The following is a 14,221-nucleotide window of genomic DNA, read 5'->3' on the forward strand; positions in this document are numbered from 1 at the left end:
TAATACCTCCCATAGCTATGTCTATATCTCGGAAGCAACACTTCAGTTGTAGGGAAAAAAATACAAACAGTACCCAACCTATGGCCGACTCCGAATTTCTGTACCCAAGTTTTCAAAACTATCACAATGGTACCTAGATTATCTAACACGACCTAACATTCATACATGCCGTCCACTTCGCTGTTAACGGTGTTAACTTTGCAAGGGTAATTATGTCATTCCACTGTTCATCTCTCTTCTCCTTCACACCATGGGTACTGTTCTTTTTTTTTTTTTTTTCCTTTCCCCCTCTCCTCCTGTAAGTAGAAGGACAGATTTACCCTTGCAAAGTTAACACCGTTAACGGCTAAGTGGACGGCATGTATAAATGTTAGGTCGTGTCAGATAATCTGGGTACCATTGTGATAATTTTTGAAGTTGAGGTACGAAAGTTATTAGTGGCCTCTAATTCAGGTACTGTTTGTCAGTTTTTCCCTCAGTTGTATATGCTAGTTGTACATACAACGACGCATGCATAAAGCAACACATAATTAAGTGATTTATGAATTATATATAGGAACTGAGGAAGTATCCTGATACTAGCTATTTAGTTAGATGTAGGGCACGTACGTTCGTGCAAATTAAACTATAATAACAATGACGAAATCTTGAAAGGCAACTAGTACTTAATAATAAAATAAACGAAGATAAACTAGGAAAATTAGTGCAAATACGCAGTGCTTAGTTATACGTACGACTAGAATAAAAAAAAAGACTTGGATGAGGTCCAACTCATATGTGTTTGTTTCAGCCAAGTCAAACGAAACCGAGAGCACCGTCAATTAACTATTCACAATGTCGGAGTGTTGTTGCTCCCTCCCTAGGCCCACCTTGAAGCAGCTGCAGCACCTATATATATCCATGCAGCCTTACCTACATTTTCCACAAACCAAACTGAGCTACTTGCGACCTTCTCTAGCTACATCTAGCTCTCTTTGCTCCTCTCTCCATCTCTTTCAGAACTGAAAAGCTCTTGATCTGTTTAGTTGCTAGAAAATGTTGTCAAAAAAAGCTAGCTGCGACTCTCATGGCCAAGACTCATCCTACTTCCTGGGGTGGGAAAAATACGAGAAGAACCCTTACCATCAAGTTCATAATCCCACCGGAATCATCCAGATGGGACTTGCAGAGAATCAGGTTAGCTAGCTAGGTTCTTAGTAACTTAGTTCTCATCATCGCCATGAAAAAAAGAAGAAACAAATACAGAAAAAAAATGACGTGATCTAAGTAGGTCAATCGGTCACTTCAATTGAGTTATTGTGATATATCCAAATGCCCACCTAACATTAGTTGCGTCCGTGTGCATGGTGGTCTTATTATTCTCTTGTATGATTAGTGTTAATTAATTAGTAGTAAGCACTTGACTTCCAGACTGTACTGATGGCCATGAACACACTTTGTTGCAGCTTTCGTTTGACCTAGTTGAGTCATGGCTTGCAAGCAACCCAGATGCGGCGGGGCTCAAAAGAAACGGAGAATCCATCTTCCGAGAGCTAGCTCTCTTTCAAGACTATCACGGCTTGCCGGCTTTCAAGAAAGTAATTACCTAACTAATCATTTTCGAATTTGATATTTGCTAATACGAGCTAGTATTAACTTACTCACTGTTACATTATTAAATATAGGTATTGGTAGAAATGATGGCAAAAATGAGAGGCAACAAAGTGAAGTTGGAGGCAAAAAACCTGGTACTCACCGCCGGTGCCACCTCTGCCAATGAGACTCTTATGTTTTGCCTCGCCGATCCTGGCGAAGCCTTCCTCCTTCCCACTCCATACTATCCGGGGTATGTATTTAACTATTTATACTATTTTCAAGAGAAGAGAACTTATATATCTATTATAACCTTTTCTTGTGCATAAACTAAATGTTAGTCAACAAATTATTTATAAACTTTATTGTTCCACAGATTTGATAGAGATCTCAAATGGCGTACCGGAGCCGAGATTGTTCCGATACAATGCACAAGTACAAACGGCTTCAAAATCACTGCCTCCGCACTAGAAGAAGCATACGAACGTGCCCAAAAATTCGACCTAAAAGTCAAGGGGGTATTGATCACCAATCCTTCAAACCCTCTCGGCACCGCCATGACTGTGGCTGAGCTCAACCACATCATCGACTTCGTCGTCGAAAAAGACATTCACATAATAAGCGACGAGATATATTCAGGCACCGTATTCAACTCTCCAAGCTTCGTGAGCATTCTAGAAGCTCTGATGCAGCGAAACCTAGAAAACACTGAACTGTGGAACCGTGTCCACATTGTTTACTCTCTCTCAAAGGACCTCGGCCTCCCCGGATTCCGAGTTGGCATGATCTACTCCAACAATACTGCGGTTGTTTCCGCCGCAACTAAAATGTCGAGCTTTGGTCTCATCTCTTCTCAAACTCAGTACTTACTATCCCAAATGTTGTCGGACAAGAAATTTACAAGAAAATACATGAGCGAGAACAAGAAGAGGCTCCTTAAGAGGAAGGAAATGCTCGTTTCCGGGCTGAAAAGCTCCGGCATCTCGTGTTTGGAAAGCAATGCCGGGCTGTTCTGTTGGGTGGACATGAGGCACTTGTTGAGAGCTAACACTTTTGAAGCTGAGAAGGAGCTTTGGGAAAAAGTGGTTTGTGAAGTTGGGTTGAACATCTCACCCGGGTCCTCTTGCCACTGCACTGAACCGGGTTGGTTCAGAATGTGCTTTGCTAACATGTCTGAAGAAACCCTTAGGGTTGCAATGCACAGGATCAAGGTCAGGCTTGTTGATGTTCATCGCTCCCGGGCCGCCATGGTTAAACCGGCGAGGTTATCGACCAAGTGGGTTCTGCAACTAGCTTCAAACAACCGTCGACCAGACCGTTAAAACTCAAGAGAGACTCGGATAATCGATATATTCATTTATTATATATTTATTTTTTTGTTCATCTTTCTAATCGTCACTAAGAGTCGATCAGTTTGTATTAACTATTCATTGTTGGTGTGGTACTTTTGATTATTCGTATAGATGATGATGGTCCACGGCACTATGTACGTAATAAAGTAAAATTGTAATGTATGGTAGTCTCTATATATGTTTTGTATATATATATATGCTTCACGAACTAGTGATGGTGAACCATGTGTCACTATGTAGCCAAAAGGCTAGGAAGGCACAGTCTTAGGGACAATATACAGCAGAGGTCGTAGAATCAAACTGAAAATTATGTAGAACTAGGAAGTCTCAAGAAAGAGAGAGAGTTCATCATTCACATGTTTGGATCAGCTACAACAATAATTGAGTTTGAAACTGACGGCTAAAAGTTGAAACCAATAGATGTGTCAGGTACGTACTCTTTTCAGTCTTTTGAGTTCCACAATGAACTTTTACCTTCAAGCGGTAAAGTTTTCCGTTGTAAGGTTATTTCCAATCATTAAGGAGTAAAGTAGACTATGGTCGAAATTTTTAGCCCTTCGAAAATTACTATTCATCAAAATAGTAAGGTCTATAATTTTTTCAATTTCAATCGTTTGAGGTCTATAATTATAGACTCTAATACATTTGAATCATCCATGTGAGCCTGTTATTGGTTTTCATGGTCTAAACCAGCAAAGTCTATAATTAGACCTACTAATAAACTTTAGACCCCCATAATTTATGTAATAGACCCAATCTCTTATTGGAGATGAATTTTGGAAAATAAGGGTTTATAATTTACACTATAAACCCACAATTGGAGAAGACCTTACAACCTTGTAGAAGATATATCATACATATTGATTTTGCACGTTTGCTATTGACTTATAGCTTGTCCATTTGATCTTTTATTTTCACTAATACCACAAAGCAAGGTTGAAAATTACAATGATTTGAAGTAGTTTTCGAAGAATATCATGTCAATATATTATTAATACTCAGGCCAGAAATGACCATTACATATCCTCCCTCTACCATCTATGGGTAGATAAGAAGTTTGTGGTAAACCAAGTGATACATAGATTAGGTCCGATCATTTGACGATACCTATGCTCACTTACTTAAGAAAGCCTATAAACTATGCTACCAAAGGCAAGTAAAGAGGCTAAGAAGAAAAAAAACCTAAATAAAACCCAATCCTACAAGGCTGACTCACTCCTCGTGAGGCCTAAGATAAGGCCCAAAGACCTCATCCTAGCCCCAGAAGGAGAAAGCTAGCCTAACAGGCAGAGGCAAGCTTGAAGCCGAGCAATCGCAACCTAGCAGCGACCAAGCACCACGCCTCCACCAGAAGTTGCGCCGCTGTGCCTCTGTGTTACCGGTACCGCTGAGACCTTGTCGAGAGGCACCGCGTCATCTCTTGGAGCGCTGACTAGCTGCACCCTCTTCGAGGACCTGACCTCCAATGCGATCGCCCATACTGATCGAGATCATCTTGACAAGTATTAGGTAAAGCAATAGGCATAGGGCAATCAGATTTCTATGCGTTTCCTTGGTGTGGAGTCGGAACCCTCACTATCACATTTCATCCTTTGTTTCTGTGTAATGGTCGGAGGTAGATGGCCTATCCGAGGTGGGCTAGGGTTGAGGGAGAGCGGCGTTGCTCTCCTAGGGTTGTTATTATTACCACAAGTACAAAACAAACTGCATATGATTTGAAGTAGTTTGAGTACAAGAAAAGTAAAGTTATTAGTTTAATCAATAATTAATAATAAATAATATATCCCCTTGTGGAATAACTTTTGGCGAAATAAAAAAGCAAACATACTGCTCATTACGGAGCATTAAGGATGACACGTATGAAAACATCAGGAACTTCCTTTCCATGGAGAAATTCATTTTTCCCATCAATTTCATAAATTGGAAATTACTTGGAATTTCAAACCTATGTACCAAATGGCGTAGAGTCTTAGACAAACGAAAGTTTAACTGTTTACTGTTCTCTTTATTGAGAGAAGCTTCTGATTCTCTCTTACCCAGGCTCTCTCTTCTCTGCAGCAACCTTTTCTTCCCCAAATTTTTCTCACCCATGTGGTGATTCCTCATCCTCTGTGGTGATTCCTTACCCACGTGGTGTTTTGATTTCCTTGTTTTCCTTTTCTTCTGCGTTTGATTTTTGTCCTCACTGTCAAGGTTCTAAAAAACGCTAGGCGCTAGTCGGGCGGTGGTCCAGAGCCTAGCGCCTAGAGGTCTAGGCGGGAGCCTAGGCGGGGACTAGGCGGTTTTTTTGTTTTTAATTTTATTTTTATTTTTATAATATATAATTATATAAATAATATATAAAACCATATTGTAATTGCGTTTCAATGTATTTTTTAATTTAATTAATCAATTGAAATGTTATTATTACATTAATAAATGAAATATTAATGTAAGAGGAGCCACGTGCAAGAGGATTGCTGGAGATTGGAGAGATACTCCAGAGCCACATGAAATATTAATGTAACATTAATAAATTGAAATGTTACTTCAATTTGGATGATTGGAGAGACAATCAATGGAGCAGCCACGTGCAAGAGGATTAGTGGAGAGATACTCCAAAATTGGCTGGACACTTCAAGTCACCTGACTAAGATGGTCTTCCATGACAGCACGACATCATTTAATTGTTATCAGAATTGAAAACTCACGAAACGGTGTCGTAAAAAAGGATAAGTTTATTAAACATAAAAGCAACCTCTTTACTCATCGAGTCATCGTCTTCTTCCTCCCGCAGTTTGTCTTCTTCCTCTGCAGTTCTGCTCCTTCCTTCACAATCGTTTTAATCAACGCAAAATTTCCAAGCTTTGAAGTCTCATAGCTTATGTAAAATATCGAGGTAGCTACCCACGCTTGCTCTCCCATGAATTTGCTCCTAGCGGTGGGTGCCAGAGACAGAGAGAGAGAGAGGAGATTGGGTGGCGGAGAAAACCGCCTAGGCACGCCCAGACCCGCCAAGACCCGCCCAGGACCGCCCAGCCCCGCCTAATACCCGCCTAACATCCTAACGCCTAGTACCAACGATTTTCATGAAATCGAATCGGTCCCTTGCCGCCCACCTAGGCCGATTTTTAGAACATTGCTCACTGTTCAAATATGTTTTTAGATCTTAGATCTGAATCTCTAAGATATACTATCAGATTTGTTCTCATGGTCATTCTCAGTTTTTGTTTTGCCTTTGCTCCTCAAGATGTCCAAGCTGTGAACAAATCTCCTTCTTCTTGTCTACCTTGCTCTGCCATGGAAGAGTTCGTACTCCTATGCAACCACCTCTTCAGATCTCAAGTTTCTTTGCTAAATCTTGGTTTGGTTGTTGTTATCCTTTTATGCAAGATTTTCTCGTAATCGGTCAATTGGAGAATGTATGGCAGCTCTGTCTGTATCCTCACCTCTGCATACCACCCTTGGTTACCAGCCCTCGCTCATGATTTCCGTCAGAGCTCCGGAGTCGAATCTGCTATGGCGGCTTCAAGTTGGAGATGAAGAAGAAGCTTTGATTAGGATTTGAGTTTTTTGGGCTGCTTTGGCCTTTATGTTTTCAACTGTTTCTTTCGTATATGTTGATTTCTCTGGTCATCATGCTATTGGGCTGTGTCCCTTGTATTGTTGTTTGGCTTTGACCCTTGTTAATTGATGCTACCTTTTGACCAAACAAAGAAAAAAATAGTGAAGAGTCTTCTGTGGACCAAGGTCCACCTGCATCAAACCCAAATTCAGCGAGTGACTGAAGAGCGCGGTTCCCAATTTGACCATGTTCCACCTGCACCATGACCTATAGTAGAATTTTCAACCAAATAGATCCAAATTGTGGCTGAGGTATCCATATTATAATCACCAACATATACATCACATTGACATGCTCATAAAGTTTATTATGAGATGACATCTCCACATCATGTTCATAGATCTTAACACTGCCCAGAGAAAAGGTTGTGACAATAATTGGGGGAACCATAATAGGCCCGTAGGGTCTTGGAAAGTAATAATGGGCTTTCTGGAATTGAGAGCCCAGACATATCGTATGACCCAGACCTCAATCTTAATCCGACGCGTTCAAACCCAGGTCCACAAAGATCTGCAATAATGGAGAGGATTTTTTTTTTTTTTTTTTTTTGGAGAAGAATAATGGTGAAGATCGGACCGCGCATTAAAATAGAATAGATCCATCCGTCAGAGAATAATAGAAGAAAGAAGCTGACAGTTAGGATGATTACCCCGTTTACTGATTTGGACAGTTGGACAGTCAACCACGTGGCGGTCGGCACTCCCGGCCAAAATCCCAGATAGAGTGTAACATACATATATAATACAAAAATAAATACCTTTACGTATTAGTGCTTGGTTGGTTCTTCGCTTTCTCTGTCTCCCACTCAAATTCTGCCTCTCTCTCTCTTAAAAAAAGGAAAATAAATATCTAAAACCAACCAAAAAAACTGCCTCCTCCTCATTCGTTCTGGTTGGATTTCGCTGTAATTTACATTCTCTGAGTTTCTCTTGAAGTCGAAGCAAACCGCAGCAATGGCGTAGAAGGTTTGATTCCAGTCGCGTCGCAATTCGGCTTCGAATCGGTTCAGGTACTCCAATTTTGATGATTGAATTCTTGCTCACTTCGTTGAATTTGATCTTAGTTTTCATACTCTGCGTGAATTAATATTGTTTCTCGGTTTAAACAACAGGTAGAAAAAAGTAAATTATTGATGGATTTTTAGTACTTGAGAGTGAGTCAGGTTGTAATGATTTTCAGTTTGAATTAGATGGCTGATACTTGGTCTGAGTTCTAGAAATCGATATGAATGGCTCTGTAATATATGTATTAGTGAGAAAGGTACTTGAATTCAGAATGAACTGTTGATGTATGGATTGGATTCTAGTTGTTGTTTTAAATTGCAATGTTGGAGAATGAACTGTTGATGCATGGATTCTACTTGTTACCTCAAATAGGTGGACAAACTGCGGATAAGCATTTCGGCAGCCGAGTTGTTTTGCATGTCTGTTATCTTTGGGTAATGAGATACTTGGAGCTTGGAGATAAAAGTGGACTAAAATGAATCTTGCAGCTCTTGGGACTTCTGCTGGAATTAATGTAGCCGTGTGTGTCGTAGTTTTTTCACTATATTCCATATTAAGAAAGCAACCAAGCCAGGTTACGGTCTACTTTGGGCGAAGGCTTTCAACAGACACAAGAAAAAGTAATAAGTTGTGCTTGGATAGATTTGTTCCCTCTGCTAGTTGGATAGTGAAAGCCTGGAAAACAACAGAAGATGAATTATTGACTACTGGTGGCTTGGATAGTGTGGTTTTTATGAGGATAATTGTCTTCAGGTAAGTGAAGCTTGTCCTGATTTTTGTAGACAAGGTCTTGCCAAATTTCTTATCTTATATTTCATATAGTTGGACGTTATAGTTGTTCTTCCTGTTAGTAGGGGTATGAGTCACTCTACTTAGACATGTTGTTGCCGTCATGAAACTTATTTCGCAATCTCATAACAATTTTTTTTATTTTTTTAATATCAGTCTGAGCACTTTCATAACACAGGGAGGTGTTTTCTTGAAAGAAAAAAAATATATATATCTGAAGGTGTGCAGGATACAGAATGACTACAAAAGAAACTACCTGACTTGGATTAAAAGGATCTTCAGTATGCATATAAAGAAGATTCTTGATATTGTTTAACAGTTTAAGTCAAGTTTGTAGAGTTTAAGTTTTTATTTTAAATGACTTCTTCATCTGCTTTATGATTGTTGCATATTATTGTGTTCCATTTATCAGTCACTTTGTGTTGGTTTGTTTGTTATTCTTTTTCCGATGTGTTTGCAGTTAATTTATGGTTTATGTCTGTGTCATTTCACTCATAGCTCAATTTCACAAGATCAACAATTGTACTGATTGCAATTATGATTTCTCACTTTCGCCTACTCCTTTCTTTATTGACAGTCTTCGGATCTTTTCCATTGCTGCCATCACATGTGTTTTTATAGTGCTTCCAGTGAATTATCGAGGAAAAGTGCTTGGCCACAAGCGTATCCCTTTAGAAACATTGGAAGTATTTACCATCTTGAATGTTCAAGAGGGTTCAAAGTGGTATGGATATTCTTGATGATTAGATTAATTTTTAAGAAAAGATATGTCTTATATTCAATATTAATGTATGCGTATGAAGGTTTAGATAGTTGGTATATGCCTGTGTGTCAAATCTTTTCCAGTGCTCACCCCTTTCTTTGCCTTTTTTTTTTGGCCAGATTTTTTACTCTCTCTCTCTCTCTCTCTCTCTCTCTATATATATATATATATATATATATATATAAAATTAATTTGTATTGGTTATACAAACTGGAACTAGTTTCTTATTGGTCATTTTCTCTTTGTTCTACTTCATGTCAGGCTCTGGACCCATTGTCTCGCATTGTACGTTATTACGTTTTCAGCTTGTGTTCTCCTTTACGTCGTAAGGATTTTAAACCCTTCTGTTTTTGTTGTTATAACATTGTAAAATTTCGTGTAAATATGGTTTCATAAATATTACTTTTATTCTGGTCTTTCTGTCTTTCTGTAGGAGTATAAGAGGATCACTAAAATGAGACTGGCACATATTAATGGATCTCCTTTAAATCCAAGTCATTTTACAGTTGTTGTTCGTGCTATTCCCTGGTCTCCGGAAGAATCCTACGGTGATTCAGTTCGAAAATTCTTCATGAAGTATCATGAGTCAAGCTACTTGTCTCACCAAATGGTGTACCGATCTGGTAGAGTTCAGAAACTGATGGTATGTAGGTGACTTGAATTATTATTATTAGTTATTATTTATTTATTTTTCTGTTTTCAAGCAATCTAATTAAAACTTCTTTAAATTTGTGAACTGCAAAAGCATTCTATTACATTATTTTCTTATAAGTCATCACTGCTATCATTAGAAGCATGGCCTTGATACATTGTTTTGTATATGCTAATGGCATTGTCTGTCTACCTTCGCAGAGCAATGCACGGAAGATGTGCAAGATCTTGAAGGATGTTTCTATTGAACAAAAGCATAAACCAGGCTTATATCATTGTGGTTTTTGTGGAGCACATTCTGATTCTTTTAAGATTCTCTCACATGAATCAGAAAGTGCTAGAGGGAAGTCATTCCTTATTGACGATGGTTATGGTGGAAAGAGAAAAAAGGTTACAAGTTCTTTTCCCGTTTGAACTAGCTCTGGTTTATTGTCATGCATGCATATACAAAAGATGGTTTATGTGTGCATTGGTTCTTTTCTTTTGCATCTGATTGACTGAGCTTAAATTGGGTTGTCAATTGTGTGCAATGGTTCTTTTCTTTTGCATCTGATTGACTGAGCTTAAATTGGGTTGTCAATTGTGTGCAATTTTAAGCAATGCTGTTGTTTGAATAATTTTTGTCTGTCTATACGCAATCTTAGGATCTTCATTTAATATGTTGGTATATATGTTATTTTACTATGAACTTATATTAGACAACCACACACAAGCAGACATGATAGATTCCTCTTTCCTTTCTGTTAGGGTGAGAGACTTTCGTTGTGCTTTTCTTTATGTTGATGGGGGAGAATGGTTGGGCAATGATTTTGCAGGAAATATGGTGTTGTTGATTCGTTAGGTTTGGCATGAGGAATATTCCATCATAACATTCTTTGTACCCCTCTAGAGTAGGTTTGTCATGAACTCATGATATCTGATATACTTCTAACTTATGAAACTTGATGCATTAGTGTCTGTAAGTGAAGTATTTGCTATTCATGTGTTAAGCACCATTGAGTTTGTAGTGAGGGAAGCATATATGACTACCGCTACTTCTTATCAATATGTAACAGGTATATATGGCTACCTCAGCCAAAAAGGCTATGGTTGTCCATTATATGGAAATATTGTTTGCAGATATCATTTGTTTTATTGATATTTTGCTTTCGTTATTATATTAATTCATTATCGTACATTACCACTTCTATTTTCTTTTCCTCATTTAGTATAAATGTTTTCATATGACCAAGCCAAAATATTTTGTGGAAATATGCAATATTGGGCCTAAAATATGCCGGGTCTTTTATACAGGTGTGTGCTGCTGCTTTTGTCTTTTTCAAGACTCGCTATGCTGCTGTTGTTACTTCACAGGTTCTTCACTCATCAAATCCCATGCAATGGGTGACACAGTTGGCTCCAGAGCCACATGATGTCTACTGGTCAAACCTTTGGATACCATATGGACAATTGTGGATCCGTAAGATAGCTACACTTGTGGCTGCTGTTGCCTTTATGCTTGTGTTTCTTCTTCCTGTCACAATCGTTCAAGGAATGACGCACGCAGATAAGCTACAAAAAACAATACCGTTTCTGGAAGGTCCTCTTAAGAGGTAAGTAATAATGAGTTTATAGCTGTTCCCTTCATTTTTTGTTATAATTGGAATCATTTAAATGGATCAAGTTTTTGGTGCTGTAAGAGGGGGGGGGTAAAGAATGTGAGGATTCTGTTAGACTTGGCTGATTCATTATGCAGATTCCTATGCACAAACTTTTACATAATACATACTCCCAACGAGCTCTAACATATGTATCTGTGAGGCAAGACAGAGAGGAGAGAGTAAAAAAAAGAGGCACTTTGTGGGCAGCTTTAAAGACACTGGAATCTGAACTAAAGTTTGGTGAATCAGTCTTACACTACTGGCTGTCTATCTTCTGATTTATCATTTCATTGAATTCTACAAGTATAACCGAACAGAGTAAACAGTACACATTATCATTGATATAGTTGTGCAATTCACTCATATTTTCTTATAAATCAAATATTCATGAATGCCCTTTTACATGCCTCTGTGCTGATGAGTACTTCTTTGTAGATGCTCAATGACAATAACTCTGATTTCGTACAAACTAGACATTTTAATCTTATAACATGTGCGTATATATATAGTTGCATTTTGTCGGGTTTAATGCTCTTTGTATTGTTTTCTGTCTGGGTATAATTCATGTCTTGAAGATTGAAGAAAGACATGTCTTGAAGCTGACACGTTTTGCAAGAAAACTTACATTTTGCTCATCTGCAGGAAATTTATAAGCCAGCTGCTGACGGGTTACCTACCAAGTGTGGTTTTAATTGTGGCTTTTTATACAGTTCCACCAATTATGATGCTTATTTCAACACTGGAGGGTTCTATCTCCCGCAGTGGGAGGAAAAAGAGTGCATGCTTCAAAATCTTATACTTCACTATCTGGAATGTCTTTGTTATGAATGTCTTTACTGGGACTGTCATGGATACAGTCGGTATAATTAATAAACTCGATAGTGTGAAAGACTTACCTGCCCAACTTGCAAGTGCCATTCCTGCACAGGTGATTATGCCCTTTATCATTAATATGTTTATGGGATGTATAACTATTTTTGAGCTAATTAGGCTAATCTATCTGGACTATTACATGTTCTACTTTCTTGTCAAATTCTGATTGCAGCTATACTCTGAAAAGGGTTAATCCTCATTAATTTCTCCATTTGAAATTGTCATCTCATGGAAACTTTGATATATCTTTGTTTTAATTGCTGATGGGCATAAGGGTTTATGAGATAATGATTTTGACTTATATAAATCTTTCATTTACAGTCTTGTATTTCAGCATGTGTAGAGCTTACATATTAAATCTTTCATTTGCAGGCTAAATTCTTCATGACTTATGTTTTATCATCTGGTTGGGCGGGCTTGGCATGTGAACTCATGCAGCTTTATCCTCTTCTTTGCAACTTTATCCGAAGATATATATTCAGAATGAAAGATTGGGCTATTGGCACAATGTCTTTTCCATATCATACAGAAATTCCTAGACTCCTGCTGTTTGGGTTCATTGGCTTCACTTGTTCCATCATGGTTCCCCTAATATTGCCATTCTTGCTGGTTTACTTCACACTTGCTTACTTTATATATCGAAATCAGGTGAGGAATTCTCCTATGCTTTTTATAACCTTTTGCATTACATGGTTAGCTCCAGTTTCTATATATGCTCTTCCTGTATGAAATATGTAGCCTGAGCAAATAATAGAGATCTGGTATCTTGTACCAGACAAATATACAGTTTTTAGAAGTGTTATAGCATTCCTTCTGTTGTAGGTCTCTGTTCTGGTCATCATGTGCTGTATTTTACTTTTTCTTTGATGGTGCATCTAATGATGATAATAAATTGTTTATTTCAGATGATCAATGTATATATAAGAAAATATGAAACCGGGGGACATTTCTGGCCTTTGGTTCACAATACAGTAATTTTCTCATTGGTTATGATGCAAATAATTGCTCTCGGTGTCTTTGGATTAAGACAATCACCAGTTTCATCAGGGTTCACTATTCCACTGGTTATTTTCACTTTTTTGTTTAATCAGTACTGTCGACAGCGATTTCTTCCAGTATTCAAGAACCATGTTGCAGAGGTACTTTTCAAAGTGAACCGTCTGTGTGTAACTATATCACTGTATTCTCTTCCAATGTTTGATGAGTGGTTTGTTCTCAGATTCTCATTGACATGGATCGGGAAGATGAGAAATATGGGAGGACTGAAGAGATTCATCAACAGTTGCATGCAGCCTATTGCCAGTCCCCTTCAACTTCTCCTGACTCGAGTATGGCAGGCTCATATCATCACCAGGAAGAAGACAGCATTCAGGATCCAGAGAATGTGACACCAGGTTTGATTCATGTAACTCTCGGGAGACTTCTGGTATCATGAACCAATCATGTAATTTCTTGGTTTTATTTGCTTCTCTTTTTTCAGGAAAGGAAGTCAGCCAAGTAAGTCCATCATGGTCCATTGCTAGCACATTTGGTGCCCCAGAGGCAATATAAATTGAGTTTTAGTGGTGCATGATTTACTTTGTTTCGATACAAACTCGAGCTGTTGATGGCGCTGCTGGAATGAAACGCTTGCATGAAGAAAATTATACACGCCTTCTAGAAAAAGCGTTGTACAGACTACAGACACAAGTGAAACGTTACCTTGTGAAATGCAGAGCTCCCCAAGCGTATAGCAGGGCTCTCGTTTCTTTTGTTTACTAGGATTCTTAAAAAGCAACTCCTATTTTGTACAGTTCTCAGTTTTGATCATGTAATTAGTAATTACAGATAGTTTGGAGGTGTTTTCGCAACCGTTGGCTGCAGGCTTTCAGGTTTCTAATGAAGCCTGCTTGTTCAAAGGAATTGCAGATATAGTATTGTGTTTCATAGGATATTGGATTAGTGATATTGATGTTCAGTTCCATTTAAACCAT

General features: G+C 38.3%; 2 protein-coding genes across 3 annotated transcripts; both read left to right on the forward strand.

The window, feature by feature from the left end:
- Positions 1-963: 963 nt before the first annotated feature.
- On the forward strand, positions 964-3,230 carry LOC112173847 (1-aminocyclopropane-1-carboxylate synthase 3). Its single transcript, XM_024311536.2, has 4 exons — positions 964-1,176; positions 1,446-1,577; positions 1,665-1,825; positions 1,949-3,230. Exons 1-4 carry the CDS (start codon positions 1,036-1,038, stop codon positions 2,892-2,894), a joined length of 1,380 nt encoding a protein of 459 aa, XP_024167304.1. The 5' UTR covers positions 964-1,035; the 3' UTR covers positions 2,895-3,230.
- A 4,060-nt stretch (positions 3,231-7,290) lies between these two features.
- On the forward strand, positions 7,291-14,220 carry LOC112171996 (CSC1-like protein RXW8). Of its 2 annotated transcripts, XM_024309151.2 has the most exons (12): positions 7,291-7,537; positions 7,905-8,285; positions 8,899-9,045; positions 9,346-9,409; positions 9,518-9,727; positions 9,937-10,125; positions 11,029-11,327; positions 12,018-12,303; positions 12,621-12,896; positions 13,154-13,387; positions 13,468-13,642; positions 13,729-14,220. In XM_024309151.2, exons 2-12 carry the CDS (start codon positions 8,008-8,010, stop codon positions 13,797-13,799), a joined length of 2,229 nt encoding a protein of 742 aa, XP_024164919.1. In that variant the 5' UTR covers positions 7,291-7,537; positions 7,905-8,007; the 3' UTR covers positions 13,800-14,220. The 2 variants fall into 2 exon arrangements, with proteins under 2 accessions (XP_024164919.1, XP_024164920.1); XM_024309152.2 differs by lacking the exon at positions 8,899-9,045.
- The last annotated feature ends 1 nt before the right edge of the window (position 14,221 follows it).

Source organism: Rosa chinensis, chromosome 6 (assembly GCF_002994745.2).
Source record: "Rosa chinensis cultivar Old Blush chromosome 6, RchiOBHm-V2, whole genome shotgun sequence".
Classification (NCBI taxonomy): Eukaryota; Viridiplantae; Streptophyta; class Magnoliopsida; order Rosales; family Rosaceae; genus Rosa; species Rosa chinensis.